At 50.0% G+C, this 19,491-nt stretch overlaps 1 protein-coding gene across 1 annotated transcript in view; it reads right to left on the minus strand.

The window, feature by feature from the left end:
• SYT13 (synaptotagmin 13) overlaps positions 1–16,977 on the minus strand; it is a 44,624-nt gene extending 27,647 nt beyond the window's left edge. The window contains exon 1 of the mRNA XM_072790533.1: positions 16,728–16,977. Coding sequence (XP_072646634.1) covers positions 16,728–16,910 — 183 coding nt within the window. The 5' untranslated portion in view covers positions 16,911–16,977. The remainder of the gene's footprint in view (positions 1–16,727) is intronic.
• Between the last annotated feature and the right edge of the window lie 2,514 nt (positions 16,978–19,491).

Below are 19,491 nucleotides of genomic sequence, written 5' to 3' on the forward strand. Positions count from 1 at the left end.
CCGGGATCAAGTCCCATGTCAGGCTCTCTGCATGGAGCCTGCTTCTCCCTCTGCCTGTGTCTCTGTCTCTGTCTCTGTCTTTGTGTGTCTCTCATGAATAAGTAAATAAAATAAAAAAATAAAAAAAAAAAGGAGAGGCAGGGGTAAACCATGCTGGAGGCTAGGCCAATGGGAACCATGCCAGAGCCTAATGAAAGCAGGTTCTAAACAATGAAGCCTTGTGCAAACAGGGCCTTAGCACTGTTGACCCTGACCTCTGCCAATGTATAACCTCTCTTGGTGATGCACAGACTCTCCCTTTGTCGTTATTAATTATCAGGGCTGGTAATAATAGCTAACATTGAAAACCCTATCAGTAAGGGTTTGGGCAGGAACAGAAGGCACACTGAAAGCAGACCACTTAGGAGAGTTTCATAAAGCAGGTATTTACAAAAGTGTAGGAGGTGGAGGAAAACAACACAGGATGGAGACTTGCCAGGAGCCGGGAGTAGCTGCGCACGGTTCATAGCCCTGGACCTGGCCTTCGGGTGCCAGGGCACGGGAAGGGGGAGGCTAGGGAAAGGGGGTGAGATTGGGCGGGAGTGAAAGATGCTGAGAGTGCTCTGGGTGCAAAGGGATGGTTTCCAGCCCAGCATCTAAGTTCTGGACGCTGGATCATCCATTTGAATCCCCACAATTCAGTGACAATGACACAGTTAAGAGATGGCCACACTGATGCACTGACAGGTGAAGTCATTAGCCCGCCATCGAACAGCAAGCAAGGGACAGACTGCCATCAGAACCCGAAGCCCGAGTGCCTCATGTCCTCCAATCATCTCGGCATCACATCAAATTATTTTACTATAGTCATTTTTAAAAAAGATTTTATTTATTCATGAGCGACAGAGAGAGAGAGAGAGAGAGAGGCAGAGACACAGGCAGAGGGAGAAGCAGGCTCCATGCAGGGAGCCCGACGTGGGACCCCAGGATCAAGCCCTGGGCTGAAGGCTGTACTAAACCGCTGAGCCACCCGGGCTGCCCTACTGTAGTCATTTTGATCATAACTTAATTATTAATATAAATTATTAATCCAATAACCGTTTCACGTACTGTTGCAATTAGTGCAGCCTTGCAAAGGCCACCTGGAGGAGTCATGGGACCTTGGTCTCCAGTGGCAGCGGCGGCCAGGGTCACCCTTCTGCTCCTGAGGAGGCCAGGGGCCCCGACGTGACTCCGCCAGGGACAACTCACGCAGTCATGTCAGTTGCCTGGATCTCAGGCAGCGGCTCAGGGCACTGCAAACACACCAGCGGCCTCAGATACTAATCCTTCTGGACACGAAGCCACGGGCACAGCCCACCACGGCAGGCAGCCGGCCCGACTCTCCCCAGGGCCTTCAGAAGTTACAGATTCAAGGTGCTTCTTCCTTAGCATCTCATGTTTCCCTAACGTGCAGAATTCCAGAGACATCACAGGACGGGCAACTGCTGACTTAACTAGCTGGTCTTAATAATTCAAGTCCGTCGATCATTCTCTGTACTGTGGTGAGGGAACCGAAGGACACTTCTGGCATCTCTGACCCTGGTGGGCACTCTGCCGTCGGGGCACCTGCAGGCACGGCCCCCTCTTCCAGCCACTGCTGGCCGCCCCCCGCCCCACAGCTGTTCTCCCTCCCACCCCTAAAGAGCCTCCACACCAGGCAGCCCTGTGCTTTCTCTCCCCCTTCTTCACTTGGCAGCCTTCCCACCTTAATCCCACAGTCCATCATTTCAACACCTTTTTAGAGTGCAAAGACCCCCTGGCCTTCCCACCCTTTCCTGATGCCTTGTGCTAACACCCCAACACTGGCTGAACCCGCTACACCGCGATGCCTACACCTGACAGCCTTGCACCACGCTAGGTCGCTCTAGGGGGGTGGTCCCCCGCCAAATTCATGGTCAGCAGCCTCGAACTGGCTCCCAGCCCTGCCCCGCAATCCTACCCTCCCCGTAACTCCTTCCCCGAACCCACATTTTGGACCTCAAGCTTCCTCCACAGACAAGAAGCAGCCAGGACGACGAAGGCCCCCTCGCATCCTAACAGACATGCACCTGCTCTCCGTGGGTAGAAGGACGCTGTGGCCGCCCCAGTCCTGTTACATGACGGCAGGGGTGCCTCTCGCTCTCCTGCTGGGGACCGGCCCTTCCAGCCCAGCCTGGCACCTGTCCCCACGGCATTTGGGTTACTTACCAGCTCTCTCTTCCTCTCTCTTGAATGTTTACCTTTCCCTTTCAACTGACTCCTCCCCTAGCAGCTTTTTTTTTTAAGATTTTATTTATTAAAAAAAAAGATTTTATTTATTTATTCATGAGAGACAGAGAGACAGAGAGAGAGGCAGAGACACAGGCAGAGGGAAAAGCAGGCTCCATGCAGGGAGCCTGACGTGGGACTCGATCTCGGGGCTCCAGGGTCACGCCCTGGGCCGAAGGCAGGAGCCAATCCACTGAGCCACCCAGGGATCCCCTCGCCCCCAGCAGCTTTTAAATGTGCTCATCAGTCCGCTGGCTCCTTGTCCCCTACTCAGCCACCATCCTCGCCCTCTCCACACACCTCAAAACAACTGCCAGTACTCGGTGCCCTCCTCATGTCCTCACTCTCTGTCCGTGTGACAAGTCGTTCCCAAAGGGCCCTGTCAGCCCAGGGAAGGTCACGGTTGGTCTCCAAGGTCACCAATGACCTTCACTCTCATTCCTATGGATTTTTTTCAGGCCTACCTTCCTTGACTTTTCAGGGGCAGGTTCACACTTGATGATTCCCATCCTCTTAAAAAAGCTTTTTTTTTTCACCTGTTAGTATTATTCCTCAGACATCACATTCTCCAGATTCTTCTCTTTCCTCTCCGGCCACTTGTCTTTCTCATGAAATGCTGGTGTCCACCGGTACTTCCCAGGCTCTTTTCCCCTCTCATTCTGCTCTCTGGCTAGGTGGTCTCAGCCGTGCTCATGGCTATGTTGGTTGCCTCTTACAGATGACTCCCCAACCTGCATCCTCGGCTCCCCGATATACATCACAGCCATACTGTGAGCTCCGGACCTGCTAAACCACTCCCACTATTGACATCTTCTTGCAAATCGTGCAAAGACTCCTCATGCTTTCCTTACACAAAAGTGAACCCGGTGACTTCAAACCCGCTATTGCTAAGTGTTCCCTATTTTGCTAACTACTACCACCATCCAGCTGGGTAAGTGAAAAACCTCAGGTGTCATCCCTAACTCCTCCCTTTTCCTGAAGCCCACACCCAAACCATAAGCAAAGCCAGTCGATCTATTTCCTAAACATCCCGCCAAAGCACTGCCACCATCATATCAGCCCAAACCATCACAGTCTTTCTCCAGGCCTCCCCGTGACCTCTCTCTTTCCACTCTTCCCCATCCAGAAGGATGGTTTCGCAGCCCAAATAGGGCCATGCACATCTCACTGAAGACCTTTCAGTAGCTTCCACTGCTCTTGGGATAAATATCCAAACAATTATTGTGGCCTAGAAGGTCCTGGATGCCTCTGCCCTGGCCTGACTGGCCCCTTCACCTCACTCCCTCCTATGCTTTTGATACTCTTCCCACTTCGACCTTCATCCAGTCCCTCCTGAGTGATATTTGTTCTTTCCACAGGGCCTTTGCACATGCCCTATGCCCAGAAGACTTCAAATGTCATCCCCAACACCTTCACCTAGCAAATACCACTAACTGTATGTCAGGAGGGTATGCAAGACAGTTCATTTGGGGCATGGGAAGAAAATAACAGATTTTCACTTTATAATGTTATTTTTATCTCATTGTTTTAAAAGATTCATGTTGTGCATATTTTATTATGTATATGATCTATTAGTAGAGTAATATATATAACACATATGAGAATATATATACGCGTTACAAAGAATTAATATGTACAATATACAAGTTCACATGCTCAAATTTTTTTACTGAAAGGAGTCTCCAAAACTGTTGATGTTCAGAGCAGTAATCAACTATCACTTTTTGGGAGCCCTCCTACCTGCCTCACCACACCTAACACAGCTGTAGATTTATATTCACTTGTACAGCTGCGTGGTGAACATCTCCACCCCTTAAATCTGAGCTACAGGAAGTCAAAGACGTTGTCTGTCTGGTTCCTGCAGTGTCCCCAGTGCTCAATGCCTTGTACATAGTAGTTTGTCAAGAAAATGTTTTTTTAAAAGAAAGACTATCCTAGAAGTAGAATGTTCATGCTCTCCTTCCCATCCTCAGGGAAGCCTTTTCATTTCTCACACCTGGAACGTTTTCATGGGCTCTCTCTTTCCTGCATAGTGAACATACTCATGAATCACTACTCTCATAAAAGATCAATAAGAAAACGATTTTGAGATACTTAAAATATGCTCGGAGTAGTGCCAGGTGCTGAGTCTGTGGGGTGCTTTCAAAAGTTACCTCGTTTAGCCTTTAATATTACCTTAGAGAACACGATCATCATCCCTGCTTGTTGATGAAAAAAGCAGGATTCACAACAGTCAAGGTCATTTAGGAAAATGGTAGAGGCTACATTTAAATTCAAAGTTTGGGATCTAAGCCTAACCTGCTTCCTAGTCTAACTCAGCAGCTTGATCATAAAATTAACAGTTTCTAGGGCAGCCCCAGTGGCCCAGCGGTTTAGCACCACCTTCAGCCCGGGGTGTGATCCTGGAGACCTGGGATCGAGTCCCATGTCCGGATCCCTGCATGGAGCCTGCTTCTCCCTCTGCCTGTGTCTCTGCCTCTCTCTCTCTCTGTATCTGTCATGAATAAATGTAATCTTAAAAAAAATTTAACAGTTTCTAGATTCTAAGAAGCAATTTCTTCTTTTGAGGGATCTCAAAAAACTCGATTGTTACTAAGCTCTCTAATCCTGGCGGGTACCCAAAAATCAAATGCAAGTCTACCATGTAGTGATTCCAAATGGGTTACCAAACCTCACGTCCATTCCTTTCTGTTCTTTGTTTCTGCGTGGTTTGCAATGAGGTTGTTGAGCAAAGGGCAACCATCATGTTTCTACTTAAAGGATCTGTTCACTTGAAAGGTAAGAGAGGTGCTCCTCCCGAGGGCGCACTGGCAGGGACCGTGTCCCAAAGCCCTTCATATCACTGTTGCTGTTTTGCTATGGGGTCTCGTGCCTTGATGTGCCACGCTGCCCTCACTGTGTCTCTCTGATGGACTTGCCCTTTCTTCTAAGTGAAGGAACTGAGCTGGAAACCGAAATGCCTCCCAGGATGCTTGAGGATGGGCTGTGGGAAGGGAGAAGGGGGTCAGCTCTCAGAACGAGCTGAGAGCAAGCAGAAATCACTCTACATTTATGGATGTTCCCATGATGTCTTCTATGTCCCAGCCACATGGCTTTCCCACAACCTGACATTCATCTTCAAACTCTGTCCTCTCCAAAGAGGACTCTTCACTCCATTTGGAAAGCAAAGTCTCCACTATCCTGCCTCAATAAGCCACACCCTTCTCATCACACCTTTCTTAGCAGCAAATCCAAAACTTCGTGGTGGATGATGCTCTTCCAAGTAAAACATGCTCTACCGTAGGCATTAACCCATTGGCTTCACAGCTGAAGGTTCTTAAACTGTCCTGACATTAGCCAAGTGAACAGAGACTCGGAAGGGAGGAAAATGAACAGAAGATGAGGCCGCCATGCCCTCCAGACATGTCTCCATTCCCTGCTGTGTCACTAGAGGTGAACACCGAGATGCCTCCGCAAGCTTGGCACCTTCCTCTTCGCGCCTGTGCTTGGGATTTTTACTTGGGTTGCAAGCAGAGGCAGTAGCCTGATGGATCCCATCCATCCATCCATCCATCCATCCATCCACCCATCCTTTGACCTAGGAAGCCATTCAACATTTCTCCTCGTTCTCTGGCCATCTGCCAGCCCTGCTCAGTTTCCCTATGAAGGAGCAATCCATCTTGGACTTACTGAGTGGAGGGCAGGGGGAGCCCATGAGATATAGCAAAGTGCCCTGGGGTCTACACCAGGTGGACGAAGACTTCCACAAAATTCTTATAGGACACTCCCCACCCCTTTACTTACTCATATTCATGTACGCAACTACTATTTGACTCTGATCTGTTCATGGAAAGGTGCTAGCTAGCAAATTTCAGAGTGCGCTCTCTGATATTGTTATTTTATTTATTTTTTAAAAAGATTTATTTATTTATTCAGGACAGAGAGAGGCAGAGACACAGGCAGAGGGAGAAGCAGGCTCCACGACGGGAGCCCGATGCGGGACTCGATCCCGAGACTCCAGGATTGCACCTTGGGCCAAAGGCAGGCGCTAAACCGCCGAGCCACCCGGGGATCCCCCTGATGTTGTTATTTTAAATGAGAAAAGTTATAATGCATTCCAAATCCACCCAAAAACCTCAATCAACTTCCCAAAATATCACATCCTTAAACATCATGTAAAAATCTCCCAGGGATTTTCTATAATATACATCAATTAAAACACCTTTTACTTAATTAACACTAGGGGAGCTCCTCAGTGGGAAGGTTTGTGTGCTTGTGCAGCAAATTGACACCACGGGGGACCAAGGGTCCTCTTGTGGCATCGCACTGGTCTGATAATGTCAATACTTAAGGAAATGAAAGTGAAAGATAGTAAATCCCCTCAACTGGACCTGGGTGTTTTAGGACTCCAGGTACACGGGTGAAGCCGATTAGGACCCATGAGGGCTAAAGCTCAAGGGGGGAAGGGTGGGGAATGTGACAGTGATAACATGCAATGTATTTATTTTTATTTTTTATTTATTTATTTTTTTTTACATGCAATGTATTTAAAGGGTGGAGCACCAGGTGCAAGCATGCTCTTTCAACTGGGGAGCCAGGACTGCCCCACACGGCACTCCTCCTATAAGACTCAGAAGCAATGAAATATTTTTACAGGTGTGTCCTTGTGGATTCATGGTCATGGGCATTCCACACAGAGAGGAAATGTTTTAAAAACTTGCCAGATACTGATGAGCACCTTAAAAATAAGCACCCCTTGCCGTAGCGGGATAAGGGGTGGGGGGCAGCACCTGGGAGGTTCAGTTGGTTGGGAGTCTGACTCGATTTCGGCTCAGGTTGTGATCTCAGGGTCATAGGATCAAGCCCCTCGCTAAAAACCTGATGCCTGCTGGGATTCTCTCTCCCTTTCTCTCTGACCCACTGCTGGTTCCCTCTCTCTCTCTCTCTCAAAAAAAAAAAAAGAGTTTGGATTTAAAAAAATTAAAAGCCTAAAAAATGTCACAATGAAATACCACTTCATACCCACTAGGATGGCTGTAACAAAAAAAACAAAAAAAGGAAACTCACAACTGTTGGCAAGGATGTGAAGAAATTGGAAGTCTCATACATTGCTGGTGGGAATGTAAATAGCGCAGCTGCTATAGAAAACAGTTTGGCGTTTCCTCCAAAAGTTAAACATAGAATTACCAAAGGATGCAGTAATTCTACTCCTAGGTATGTACTTGGGAGAAGTGAAAACAGGTTGTCAAATACTCGTGGAGGGACGTCCACAGCCACATATTCACACTAACCAGAAGGCTGCTAACAAACATTGGGAAATGTTGGTTTGGGGGATGGAGGATAGCTTTAAGAGGAGAAATGTCAAGAACGAAGGGATTCTCCACGTACATGTCAGAACCAGCATGCACGTGCGCACGAAGGGCCCTCTCTAGCCACTGTCCACCCAGATGCCCATTGGCCAATGAAGGAGACACAAAGTGAGGACTATACACATACTGGGATATTACTCAGCCATGAAAATCGAGTCCTGGTACAAACCACAACGTGGATGAACCTTGAGAACACAATGTTAAGTGAGAGAGCCAGATGCAAAAGGTCACATATTTTATCACTCCAAACATGTCAAACATCCAGAACTGGCAGATTTGCAAAGACATAGGGCAGATTGCTGGTTGTCAGGGGTGGGAACAGAGACGGAAATTGAATGCGTGTCTGCGTAATAGGTGCAGAGTCCCCTTCAGGGGGAACAAAGACGTTTTAGAGCTGGATGAAGCTGAGAACAAAGTGCTGGAATAGTAGTTAATTTTATATGAATTTCACCTCAATTTAAAAAAAAAGTTTTGAGGGGCACCTGGGTGGCTCAGTCGGTTAAGTGTCTGCCTTTGGCTCAGGTTATGAGGATTCCAGGGTCCTGGGACTGAGCCATAGCGTCGGTGCTCAGCCAAGAGTCTGTTTCTCCCTCTGCCTCTCACCCTGCTGGTTCTCTCTCTCAGTCTCTCTTAAATAAGTAAATTAAATCTTTTTAAAAATGTTTAAAGTTTTTTTAAAATAACTATAACCTTTGTATTAAGTGCATTTTAAGTGCATTTTCACTTATTTGGTCTCTTCTTCTATAAAGTCTGCCTCACACAGGCATTGATCAAGTTCCATATGTGAATGAAAAAATAAATGATGGGCAGCCCAGGTGGCTCAGCGGTTTAGCACCGCCTTCGGCCCAGGGTGTGATCCTGAAGACTCAATCCATGAGATCGAGTCCTGCATCGGGTTCCCTGCATGGAGCCTACTTCTCCCTCTGCCTGTGTCTCTGCCTCTCTCTCTGTGTGTCTCTCATGAGTAAATAAATAAAATATCAAAAAAGAAAAAAGAAAAAAGAAATGAGTAAACCTATCTATTGTCTACAATGCCTTGCTTGGCCCAGTCCACTCCCTGGCCTCATCGTACACCAGGCCTTGCCTTGCATTCTGGTCTTCAGGCACATTGACCTTTTGGTAAAGTCCTCCTACATGTGAGATTTCTGTCACAGGACCTTTGCACGGACCATTCCTCTGTCTGGAGCCCTCACACCCCTCTCCATTGCCCTGGTTAACTCCCCTTCCAGTTCAGCTCTCAAGTGTAGCCATCACTCTGTCCAGGAAAGTCTTATCTGACCTTCCAGATTGGGTCAGGCCCACCTTACAGTCTCATAGCACTAGAACTTTCTCTTTAGACCACTTACCACTATTGCATTTTCACTTATCTGGGCTCTTCTTCTATTAAGTCTGGACTCCCCCGTTACAACATAAATTTCATGAGGGCTGAGGATGGGTGAGCTATTATTGAGGCAGGAGCAGTTACTACTATACCCCCACCCTCGAGCACAGTATGTGCTCAACAAACATAATCAAGACAGAAAGGGAGGGATGGAGGGGAGAGGAAGGAATATATCTAGCCTTTTCATCTGTTTGGTTTCAGAAATCTAGGAACACATTGTTTCTTAACAAACTGGCTATCGAGGGCCCTTTGTGTGCATGTGTACACAGAAAATCCCTTGGTTCTTAACATTTATCCCCATGAAGCTATTCTCCATCCTCAAAGCAAGGTTTCCCAATGTTTGTTAGCAAGAAATAGCTCCGGAGGGAGTGAATGCAGTAACACTGAGCTGTGCTGATCACTGGAAGATTGAAGGTCCAACAGTGTGGGTCGTCTCCGGGCGTTCTGATTTCTCCTGCCGGCCTCCGACTCTGGGATGGCCAGCCACTCTTTATCCTGCCTCCTCTTTGTCTTCTGGGTCTGCTGCTTCCCCATCTGCCTCATCTCTGCCCTTCCTTCTGACTTTGCCTTACTCCCCTCGGATTTCTCCTCTGGGTGTTTCTTCCATCACGCTCCAACGGCCTGTCTATTCCTCTTCTTGCACCCCAGGTACTTGCTGGGAACCGGGGCCAGCATCTGAAAATCTGAAAATGTCTAAAGATGCAGTGATTTTTTTTCTCGTGATGTTAACACGAGGTGCTCGTGAACTGTCAGTCTCGTGAAGAGAAGAGCCGGGCCCCTGAATTATCTACAATCTCCATCAGAGGAGAAACGAGCAAGGGAAGGAGATGTGCTGGGTCTGGGATCTACGGCTGGGAAGGGATCGTGGACACAGACTTAGCGTCCACATTGTATTTGGAAGGGCCTGGTGTTTCTGGCGGGTGTGTGCTCATCTCTCTGAAATAATCTATGCTAATTTTTTGATGAAAAATTCATACTGTCTTCCATGTTGCTAAGCAACCAGCCCAAACATGTTTACCATGTCAATCTCCCCGGAGGGCCCTGGCTGCACCCAGTAACTGAAGCGTCATGGACATAAGAGGCTACAAAGCCATCTCAGGCTTTGGGAAAGGTTTCTGAAGCTGACCTGCAAAAAAAAAAAAAAAAAAAAAAAAAAGCCTACTTTTGACACTTTGATGCCATTATCTGGGGAAACAAAGTGGTTCAAGTGTCATTTTTAGTAGCTTTTCTCTGCTAACCTCCAGCCTCCTGGTCAAAAGTGTGGGATCAGGAGCCAGACTTCCTAAATTTGATTCCCAGCTCTGCCACAAAACATTGCTTCAGTGCGCTGTGTTTTACTTTTCCCATATGTAAGATGGAAATAATAATTCCCCATATTTCATAGGGCTATCGTGAAGATAAAATTAGTATGGTTAGAGACAGCCTGGCACACATATAGAAGCCCACAGAAGTTAGTTACACTATCACTGTTATCTTTTACTCTATGGAAATGCTTGTTTTTTGTCTGTTTGTTAATATGAACAGGAGACTTTGCCAGCTAGGGGATCAGCTGAGAAATTAATCCTTTAAAAGGGTAAGAATCGGGCACTGAGGGGGGCACTTGATGGGATGAGCACTGGGTGTTATGCTATATGTTGGCAAATTGAACTCCAATAAAAAAAAAAAAGTCACAGGGTGAAAGGTACAGCATAGGGAATATGACCCATGGAATGGTAATAGTGCTCTATGGGGACACATGGTATCTATGCTTGAGGTGAGCGCAGTTTCAATAAACATAAGTGTCAATTATAAAAATAAAATAGAATAAAAAAATAAAAGGGTAAGAATCCACAGAGGGCAGTCCTTAGAGCAGCTTAGAGTCGCATCGGCTCCAGGAGTGGGGTTAACAGTTCATGGGGCCTCCTGTGACCACGGGGGAGCAGAGGAGACCTCGGCAGAGCAGCCCAGCCAGAACAGGAGAAAGTCCTTTGAGCTGAAGGTGGGGATGCCCCCTCCGAAGGGTTTCCATGTCCCCTGCACCTGCCCCATCGTAACGTGCTTCATGGCGATTGCTGGCTTCATTGTCTCCTCACTCAACGGGAAGAGCACATGCCTACCTCTTCGTTGCTGCATCTCACTGACTCTTAACAAAGGAACTTTTTTTTTTAAGATTTATTTATTTATTTATCATAGACAGAGAGAGAGAGAGAGAGAGAGAGAGGCAGAGACACAGGAGGAGGGAGAAGCAGGCTCCATGCCGGGAGCCTGAAGTGGGACTCGATCCCGGGACTCCAGGATCACGCCCTGGGCCAAAGGCAGGCGCTAAACCGCTGAGCCACCCAGGGACCCCCTTAACAAAGGAACTTATTAGCTAATGAAATGCAGCAAATGGGCTCTGATCCATCCACACTCTGGTAAGTCTGAATTCAGACGTGTGATTGGAGACAATGTGGCTCCAGGGGTCCAAGGAAGAGAGAAACAAGGTGGGAGGGCCACGCTGATGGTCTCGAGGCCCAATTCCCAAAACGGAGGGGGCCCCAGGAGGAGCAGCAAGAGAACAGACAAGGCCAGGGAGGTTGTATGTGATGGATTTCACACACACACACACACACACATACACACACACACACGCATGCACACACACACTCATACACACTCATACACACACTTACACTTACACACAAAGAGGGCCATGTCTCTTGATTATAGCCCAGAAGTCCTTCTGGGGAGAAAAAATAGTGATTTGATACTAAGTTAATGTTTACAAACCTATCACAGCACGAAAAATTTTAATGGTAACTATTTCGAGAAAAGTGTACAAATCATAAATGTGGAGCTGGGTGAATTTTCTTTCACAAAGTGAACAACATGCTCGGGTGACTAGCATCCCATCCCCATCAAGAAGCGGAATGTGAACAAAATTGCAGAAGCTGTCCTACCACCACCAGGCCATCGCCTGCTCCCAGTGGCAAGACCGAACATAAACTGGGCTTAACTTCAAATCTGGTGGAGATAAAACCTTCCTGCTCTGCCCTTCTTTGTGCCTTTGCTCTTCCTCAGCGTATGTCACAATGTGACAACTTCATTCACAATGTATATTCGAGGGTTGTCACGGGCCCAGCATCACACTAGATATTGTCAGGGACACAAGAATGATGAAAAATGCACTCCCTGATTTTGGGGGAGAGATTTCTATCTTTATTATTGGATACAAACTCAACACTTGTTGACATTATCAATAAAAACCTAGAATTAATTTTTTCATGTTTGCTAAAGTCTGAATGTCCGTGTCCCTCCCCAAATTCATCTGTTGAAATTTAGCTCCCAAGGAGATACTACTAGCAGGTGGGCCTCTGGGAGATGGTCAGGTCCCGAAGGTAGAGCCCTCATAAATGGAACTTGTGCCCTTAGACAAGTGGCCACAGCCAGCTCCCTGGCCCCTTCCCCCCAGGTGAAGGGGGAGATAAGGGGGGATACGGCAAAGTCTATGAATGGGCTCTTGCCGGACACTGAATCTGCTGGAACCTTGGTTTTGGGACTTTCCAGTCTCTAGAACTGTAAGAAGTCCATTTTTGTTGCCCAGTCTGCATTTTGTTATCACAGCCCAAACAGACTGACAGCGTTCCATGGAAACCCACTCTACTGGAGGGAGAATAGGACTGTATAGTTTGGTGGTGAATGGCAGTGAGGACCCGGGGGACATGGAGAGAAGAGGCATGGAACCCCTGCCGAGGGTCCAAGCAACTTGGCTAAAGCCTCTGACCACACGTTAGCTGCAAGGGGACAGCACCAGGGTCACCCTGGGGACCTCTGAGACACATTCAAGAAGATTCACTTTGAGAGTACAACAAGGTAAGCACCGTGCGGGGAGAAAAATCAGACATTAAAACCAAAGCTTTCTGGAAACAAGACTCTTGCTGAGTGATGGGTGTCAGGGGGTCTGAGCAGTGGGAAAGAGCAGTTCTCCATGCTCACTCTTTATTACTTCAGTTAGCCAAAAACAGGGCTTCTTCTGAAGGGCCTCAGGAATAAGGTGAGTGGAAGCCTGTGCAGAAAAGGAAATTGAGGCGGAAGGAACCAAGGGGGCTTGGCTACCTTTCAATAGTCGATTCTGAAGCAGTGGTAAAGGGAAGATGCTCACATGCATGTGCGTGCACACCCATCCTGCTGCTCTCTGCCCTGTTTCCTCACTCAGGCTCCCTGGTCACTGCATAATCACCAAGCTTTGAAAGCTGGGATGAGAGCAGTGAATGAGGCCCTAGGCGATCCTGCCAGACCATGAGTGGACTGTAGGGAAACTGAGTCCCTGTGTTCCCCCCTAAAGGATGGCACCTGGGTGAGGGCGATGGATTGTCCAGGAAGGCAGGATGAAGGGTCCAGAGAGTGTATTTTGGCAAGGCAAAGACAAACTATGAATTGAAGCCAGCACGGAGACATGAAAGGTGATGGATGACGGACAGCTCCTGCCCTCGCCGTCCTCCCGCTTAGCAGAGATTCTGGGTTCTTTTTGTTCCACGAATTCTTTTAGCTCTCCAGAGAAGCCCTCTGGACACATCCTCAGAATGTTTGCAAATCAAAGACATCGGACTACAGAGGAACATCTAATAAAATCAGCTTGTGAAATGGCTCTATGTGTGCCTCTTCATCCATTCGTTCACTAACAGGATCTGGCAGGAGATTTAATAAGCAGCAATGATCGAGAACTGGCGATGAACATAAACGATCCTGTGGAGTATCCACGACAGCTGTAGTTGCCTCAAAACTACCTGTGATTTCCCTTGGGGACCGAGTCACAGATATTGTTAACACTCCTGTGGTTGCCTTGTTGATACTCCTCCTCATAGGCAATGCTAAGATTCAGCTAGAAGTTAGTGAAAACAGAGGCGTCACTTTGTCCTATCCAAGATCACGGACCTCTTAAATTCTATCTGCAGACCCCATAGGGAAGTCTTTGGACCTCAGGTTAAGAAACCCCAGGGCAACTTCCAAGCTCTTCTCAAAAGCACTGAAACTTCAACAACCTCATCCAACCATATGAGACCTGAATAGCCAAGGAATTTTTCCAGGAACTGCAACCAGTAACTTATAGAGACCCGGGTGGTCCCCCTGCATCCTACGGACATGCGGTTCTCAGTGTATGGGAGTCTGGAATCCAGTTCCCAAGCCCAATGCCCTTCCTTCCAGGAACACCTTCCAAAAGCCTTCCCTGACTCCTCCCTTCATTGTCAGCATGTGTCCCTTCCATCACCCTGCCCTCATCTGCCACCCCTAACACCACCTCCTTTACTTATTTTGAAATGGTAATTGTGTTGGCTTTTCACAGTTTACTCTTTCTGGGTCAGTGGCTGAATCAGTCTGAGCACAATGGCAGCCAAACCAGTATGGTGAGATCTCCCCTACACCACATACGGGCCCACAGATTCAGCCCGGGTTGCCCAAATCCTTGTCACTGAGGGAACCAGATGAGGGAATGTGAAGGATGGGGCCTCACGTATCCGCAAATGTTTACGGTGGCCCTAGTGAGCTAGCAGTACAGTGTTACAAAGGCGTGGTGCGTGCACTCACATGGGGAGAAGTGACTCCGGCAATGATCCCAAGTGGACATGGGGATGCCTTTACTTGTCAACAGTTTCTTATTAGACACCTGCTAGGTTCCAGACATTGAGGAGATGCTGGAAATACATAGCATACAAGTGGACACAAAGGATCACAAGCAGTTATAACGAGTACTATGAAAGAACTGGAAGGACAATAGAGGAGGAGGTACTTTGTTCCATATGGCGGGAGACAAAATCTTCTGGAGAAGGGGAAATTTAAACAGAAAGAGGCTTAAGGATGAGAAGAAGACATCTGTGTGAAAAACCAGAGGAAAATGGCCATGAAAGCTGGGGGGACGAGGTTGTCTTTATGAAGGATTGTGAATGCACAGAAGGTGAGATTTCAGGTGATTGGACAAAGGGCATGAGCTGGGCTGGAGCGGTAGACACCTGCCAGATCAAGCACGTGAGCGAGTGGAGTGGTTAACAGCACGGATTCCAGAAGCAGACCAGCTTGGCTAGAATCCAGCCAGCTCTAAAACTTCTCTAGCTGTGTGGCCTTGGGCAAGTCACTTACCCTCTCTGAACCTTAGCTTCCTCATCTTTAATTAAGGATCATCACACATGTCCTTCATTGGCTTGCTAAGTGCATTAGGAATAAAGCACTTATGGTGGCTGACGTAAGGGCATGCCATGTAACGGTTAGCTAGGACTTGTTCCGAGCTCATCGAGGAGTTGGGGGAGGGGGCTTGAGCCGAGAAGAGACAAGAGCTGGGGTGTCTTTAACAAATTATTGGCCCTTGTGTGGGCTACTGGTCATCAATAAAACATAGCTGGAAGGGATTCCAGAGGTCATTCACACCAACTCCTTCCCCAGCGCTTCTCTCTGGGAAGGGGACGGGGACAGTGCCTGAAGAGCCACCTCTGTGAAAGGCACAATGGCCTTCCCTTAAAGCCTGAGGAGCCATCTCTGTGAAGGGCACCATGGCCCTCCCCTAATGCTGGGTGGGAGAGAAGGGTGGGAGGCAGCAGGCTACCACTTCTGAAGGGCTCATCCATGCCCTCAACCCCCTGCGGGTGGAGAGCCCACCGTTCCCACCTCAGATGGTTCTAGAAGGGTCCCGTGGCCCGATGCCTCGCTGGCTCCTATTCCTGCCAGTGTCAATGTCACTTTTCTGGGATTGTAAGTGCCTCAAGGACAGCAGCCATTTCCTTCCCCTTTCACTACCCGGTGACTGACAGAGGCCCCAAGCACTGAGTCTCAGAGCTTTTGAATAATTGATTGGAAAAAGGAAGGTGGAATCACAGCATTTTTTTGTGCCTCTTCCAGACCTACGAGCTCCACAAGGGATCGAGCGGAGCCTCGGGAAGTGTTAAGTCAGCAGGGCCAGCCTTCCTCAAACACCCCGGCAAGACTCTTCCTCCGGGTCCCCATGGGCCATTCTGCACTCCCCACCTCAGGAACGTGTCCTGTGTAAGGGGGCTCCTTCCAAAGGGGTCTTCCGTAGACCCCTTCTGCCGCACTGTACAATGGGGACACCACCCATTTCCTGCCCCAAGGGGCGCTGGGTACTAGCCAATGGGGGTTGGTTAAAAGCTCTCCTAGGGGTATCTTCAGAAATATCCTAGGGGAGACCACAGCAAGCCCCTCTGGCTGCAGAGAACTGAGGGCTGGGAGGGGGCGCAGGTCCTCAGGCTCCCCCAGATCCACCAGCCTCCCCCCAGACCCCAGGCTCTCTCCGCCCTGCTGCCCAGCTGCCCCATCTCCAGCTCCCACTGGAGCAGCAACCACCTCCCCTCTCGTTTCCTCCTCGGCTCAGTGCTTTCCCCACATCAGACCCCCCCAACTTCTCTCTCCCGCTCCATCTCTCTCCCCCTAATTCTGCAAGCTCCCCCCCTTCCCTCCCAGCGGCTCAACTCCCCCTGCAGCCCCGGTTCCGGCCCAAGCCCCCTTTCCCGTTCGCCCCCCTCCCCCTTAGTGCTGGCTGACCCCGTCCTCTCGCGCCCCCATCCTCCCCCCACCCCGCCTTGCGGACCCCTCGGCGGGTCGCGGGTCCTCGCGCCGGTTCTCCGCCCTCCTCCCCGCCTCGCTCGGCGGCACAGAGAAGGGGGCGGCTGTCGGCACCGGGTCGGGCCCTGCAGCCCCGCGGACCCCCCCCCGCGGACCCCCCCGCGGACCCCTCGCGCCGGGAGGCCGGGGCCGCGCCCGCTCACCTGTTGGGCGGCCCGGAGCACGCCGGGCCTCGCCTTCTCCGGATCGGGGTCCCGGTCCCGCTGCAGCAGCCCCTTCTTGGGGTGCATGTGCCGGCACAGGCAGGTGACCCCGCACAGCGCGAGGATGCTGGTGGCCGTGCCCAGGGTGGCGCCCAGCGCGATCACGGGCACCGACAGCACCATGGTGCGCGCTCCCCGCGCGGGCCGTCCGCCGCCGCAGCTCCGGGGATGGGGCGCCGGCTGCTCTCCCGCCGCCTGGGGGGGGTGGGGAGGGCGGCTCGAGGACGTCAGAGGAGGCCGGCTCTCAGCTCCACGTCAGCCGCACCCCTCCCTCCGACACGTGACCAGACCCCCACCCCGACCGCAGCCCCCGTCGAGATGGGTGCGAGCTCAGGGGCGCCTCGGGCCGTCCTTCCCGCTTCCTGCGCGCGGACACGGGGCCCCCAGAGGGGCAGGAGCTGGCCGAGGTCCCCCGAGGAGCGGGCCAACCGGGGCCCCCACCCGAGCCTGCGGCTCTCCGCTCTGCCCAGGGGTCCCTCCACCAGACTCGTGGCCCTTCCTGTGGCGGCTTCTCTGGCCCAGGAGGCTGGACAGTTGGGGCCCCCGGGAGATTTTCAAACACACAAAGCTGGAGATTTCCCATCTCTAGAACTTGCCCTCTGTCTGCTCTGCTGGGGGGGGCGGGGAGGGGGGCAGGCGACAGGGGGAAGGGAATTGCTGTCTGGGTCGAGACTGTGCCCACCGCCTGGCGAGGGTCACTGTGCCCATTCTGCACCTCCTTTAGCATGCTTCATGGCCTCATTTGATCTGTGGGTCTCCGTGGGCTTTTTTTTTTTTTTAATGATTTTATTTATTCATGAGAGACACACCGAGAAAGGCAGAGACATAGGCAGAGGGAGAAGCAGGGAGCAGGATGGGAGACTCTATCTCAGGACCCCAGGATCACACCTTGAGCCCAAGGCAGACGCTCAACCACTGAGCCACCCAGGTGTCTGTTTACACATGAGGAAGCTGGGCTGGTAGGGGATGCTGGGTGGCTAGGAAAATCCAGTCATCCTGAGCTCAGATTCAGGTTGGCAGATTCCAAGTCCATGCCTCACACTCAGAGAAAGAACTTGTCTTAGAAGGACGAAGAGGAACACACGCAGCGGCTAGGGATTCACACTTGATTCAGAGAGGGGGAGATCGAAGAAGCATGTGTAGAATGAGGGGAAGTTAGAATTCCAGGCATGAGGAGACTTAGATCAGAAAACAGTGGTTTTCCCTGTGTTGTGTTGTGTGGAGTGTTTCATTTAATTCAGCAGGCAGGGATCCCTGGGTGGCCCAGCAGTTTAGCGCCTGCCTTTGGCCTAGGTCATGATCCCAGGGTCCTGGGATCGAGTCCCACATCAGGCTCCCTGCATGAAGCCTACTTCTCCCTCTGCCTGGGTCTCTGCCTCTCTCTGTGTGTGTCTCTCATGAATAAATAAATAAATAAATAAATAAATAAATAAATAAATAAATAAACAAACAAACAAAATCTTTAAAAAACTAATAATAATTCAGCAGGCATTTGGGGTGTCTGCTGTGCTCTAGGCCTGCAGGGCCGGTGCAAGACAGGCAAGCAGACAATTTCATCCACAAGGGGGCTTTGGAATTCCCATGAAGCCAGTGGCTCCTAAATCTAGGGTGGCTCCTGCCAGACCTTCTGTGCTCCCTTCTGTGTTAAGGGAACCTTAACTACTCCTGCATAACAAACCACCCATGACTTAGTGGCTTAGAACAATCATTTTGTTGCTTTTCATGATCTTGTGCGTGGACTGGACTCAGCTGGGCATTTTTCCTGTTGCCAGTGTGGTGTCCTGGGACTGGGCTGGACTGGGCTGGGACATGCAAGATGGCACACCACACGGTGGGCAGGTGATGCTGGCTCCTTCTGGGGGCACAGCTGCCTGTCAACCAGTGCACCGTGGTTCTCCTCCATGCTGTTGGAGCTGCATGGCAGCCAGGTTCCAAGAAGAAGGAAGCAGGAGCTGCCAGTTCTCCTAAGACCTGACTTCAGAAGCTCTAGAACTTTGTTTCATTGGTCAAGCAATCATTTCCCCCTAATCCTCTCCCTACAGGGCCTTACAAAGGATGTTTCTGAAATGCGAAGCTGATCCTGTCACTCCCATGCATAAAAGCCTTCAAAGTGTCTCCAGTGATTAACACCAAGAGCCCCCAGTTAAATCCAAAACCCTTTGTGAAGTGGTCCCTGCCCATCCCTTCAGATTCCCCTCTCCACACTTTCCAACGCTCTCTTGAGCCCCAAGGAACTTGGGATTCATTCATCAAGCTACCGTCTTTAGAGCCTTCATACCATCACCTATGGGTGCATACAGGAGGTACTCAGTAACTGTTGAAAGGGTGAATGACTCACCTGATCATCTCATGCAGGACTTCCAGTGGCTTGGAAGGAATCCCGTTTGCTAAGTGAGCTCCATTTCATTAAACTGACTCTTCCACAAATATTTATTATGTGCCTGCTGTATGCCACGCACATTTTCCCACTGAGCAACATTTGCTGTCAGCTGTGGAGCTGAAGTGCCTCCGTCCCTGGTGGTAGACTAGCATTCTCTTTCCTAAGAGTTTCCCTTGGAGGTTTTCTTGGCTCCTGGGCCTGGCAATGCAAAATGTTCTGGGGAACTAAGAGGTTTAATTAATGCTATCAGTCCAGATCTCCCATGCCTGAGCTGCTCTCCTGGGAGGCCCTTAACACTCCCTAGCAGGATCTGGGGTGGGGGCA

This window comes from Canis lupus, chromosome 21, assembly GCF_048164855.1.
Source record: "Canis lupus baileyi chromosome 21, mCanLup2.hap1, whole genome shotgun sequence".
In the NCBI taxonomy this organism is placed as follows: domain Eukaryota; kingdom Metazoa; phylum Chordata; class Mammalia; order Carnivora; family Canidae; genus Canis; species Canis lupus.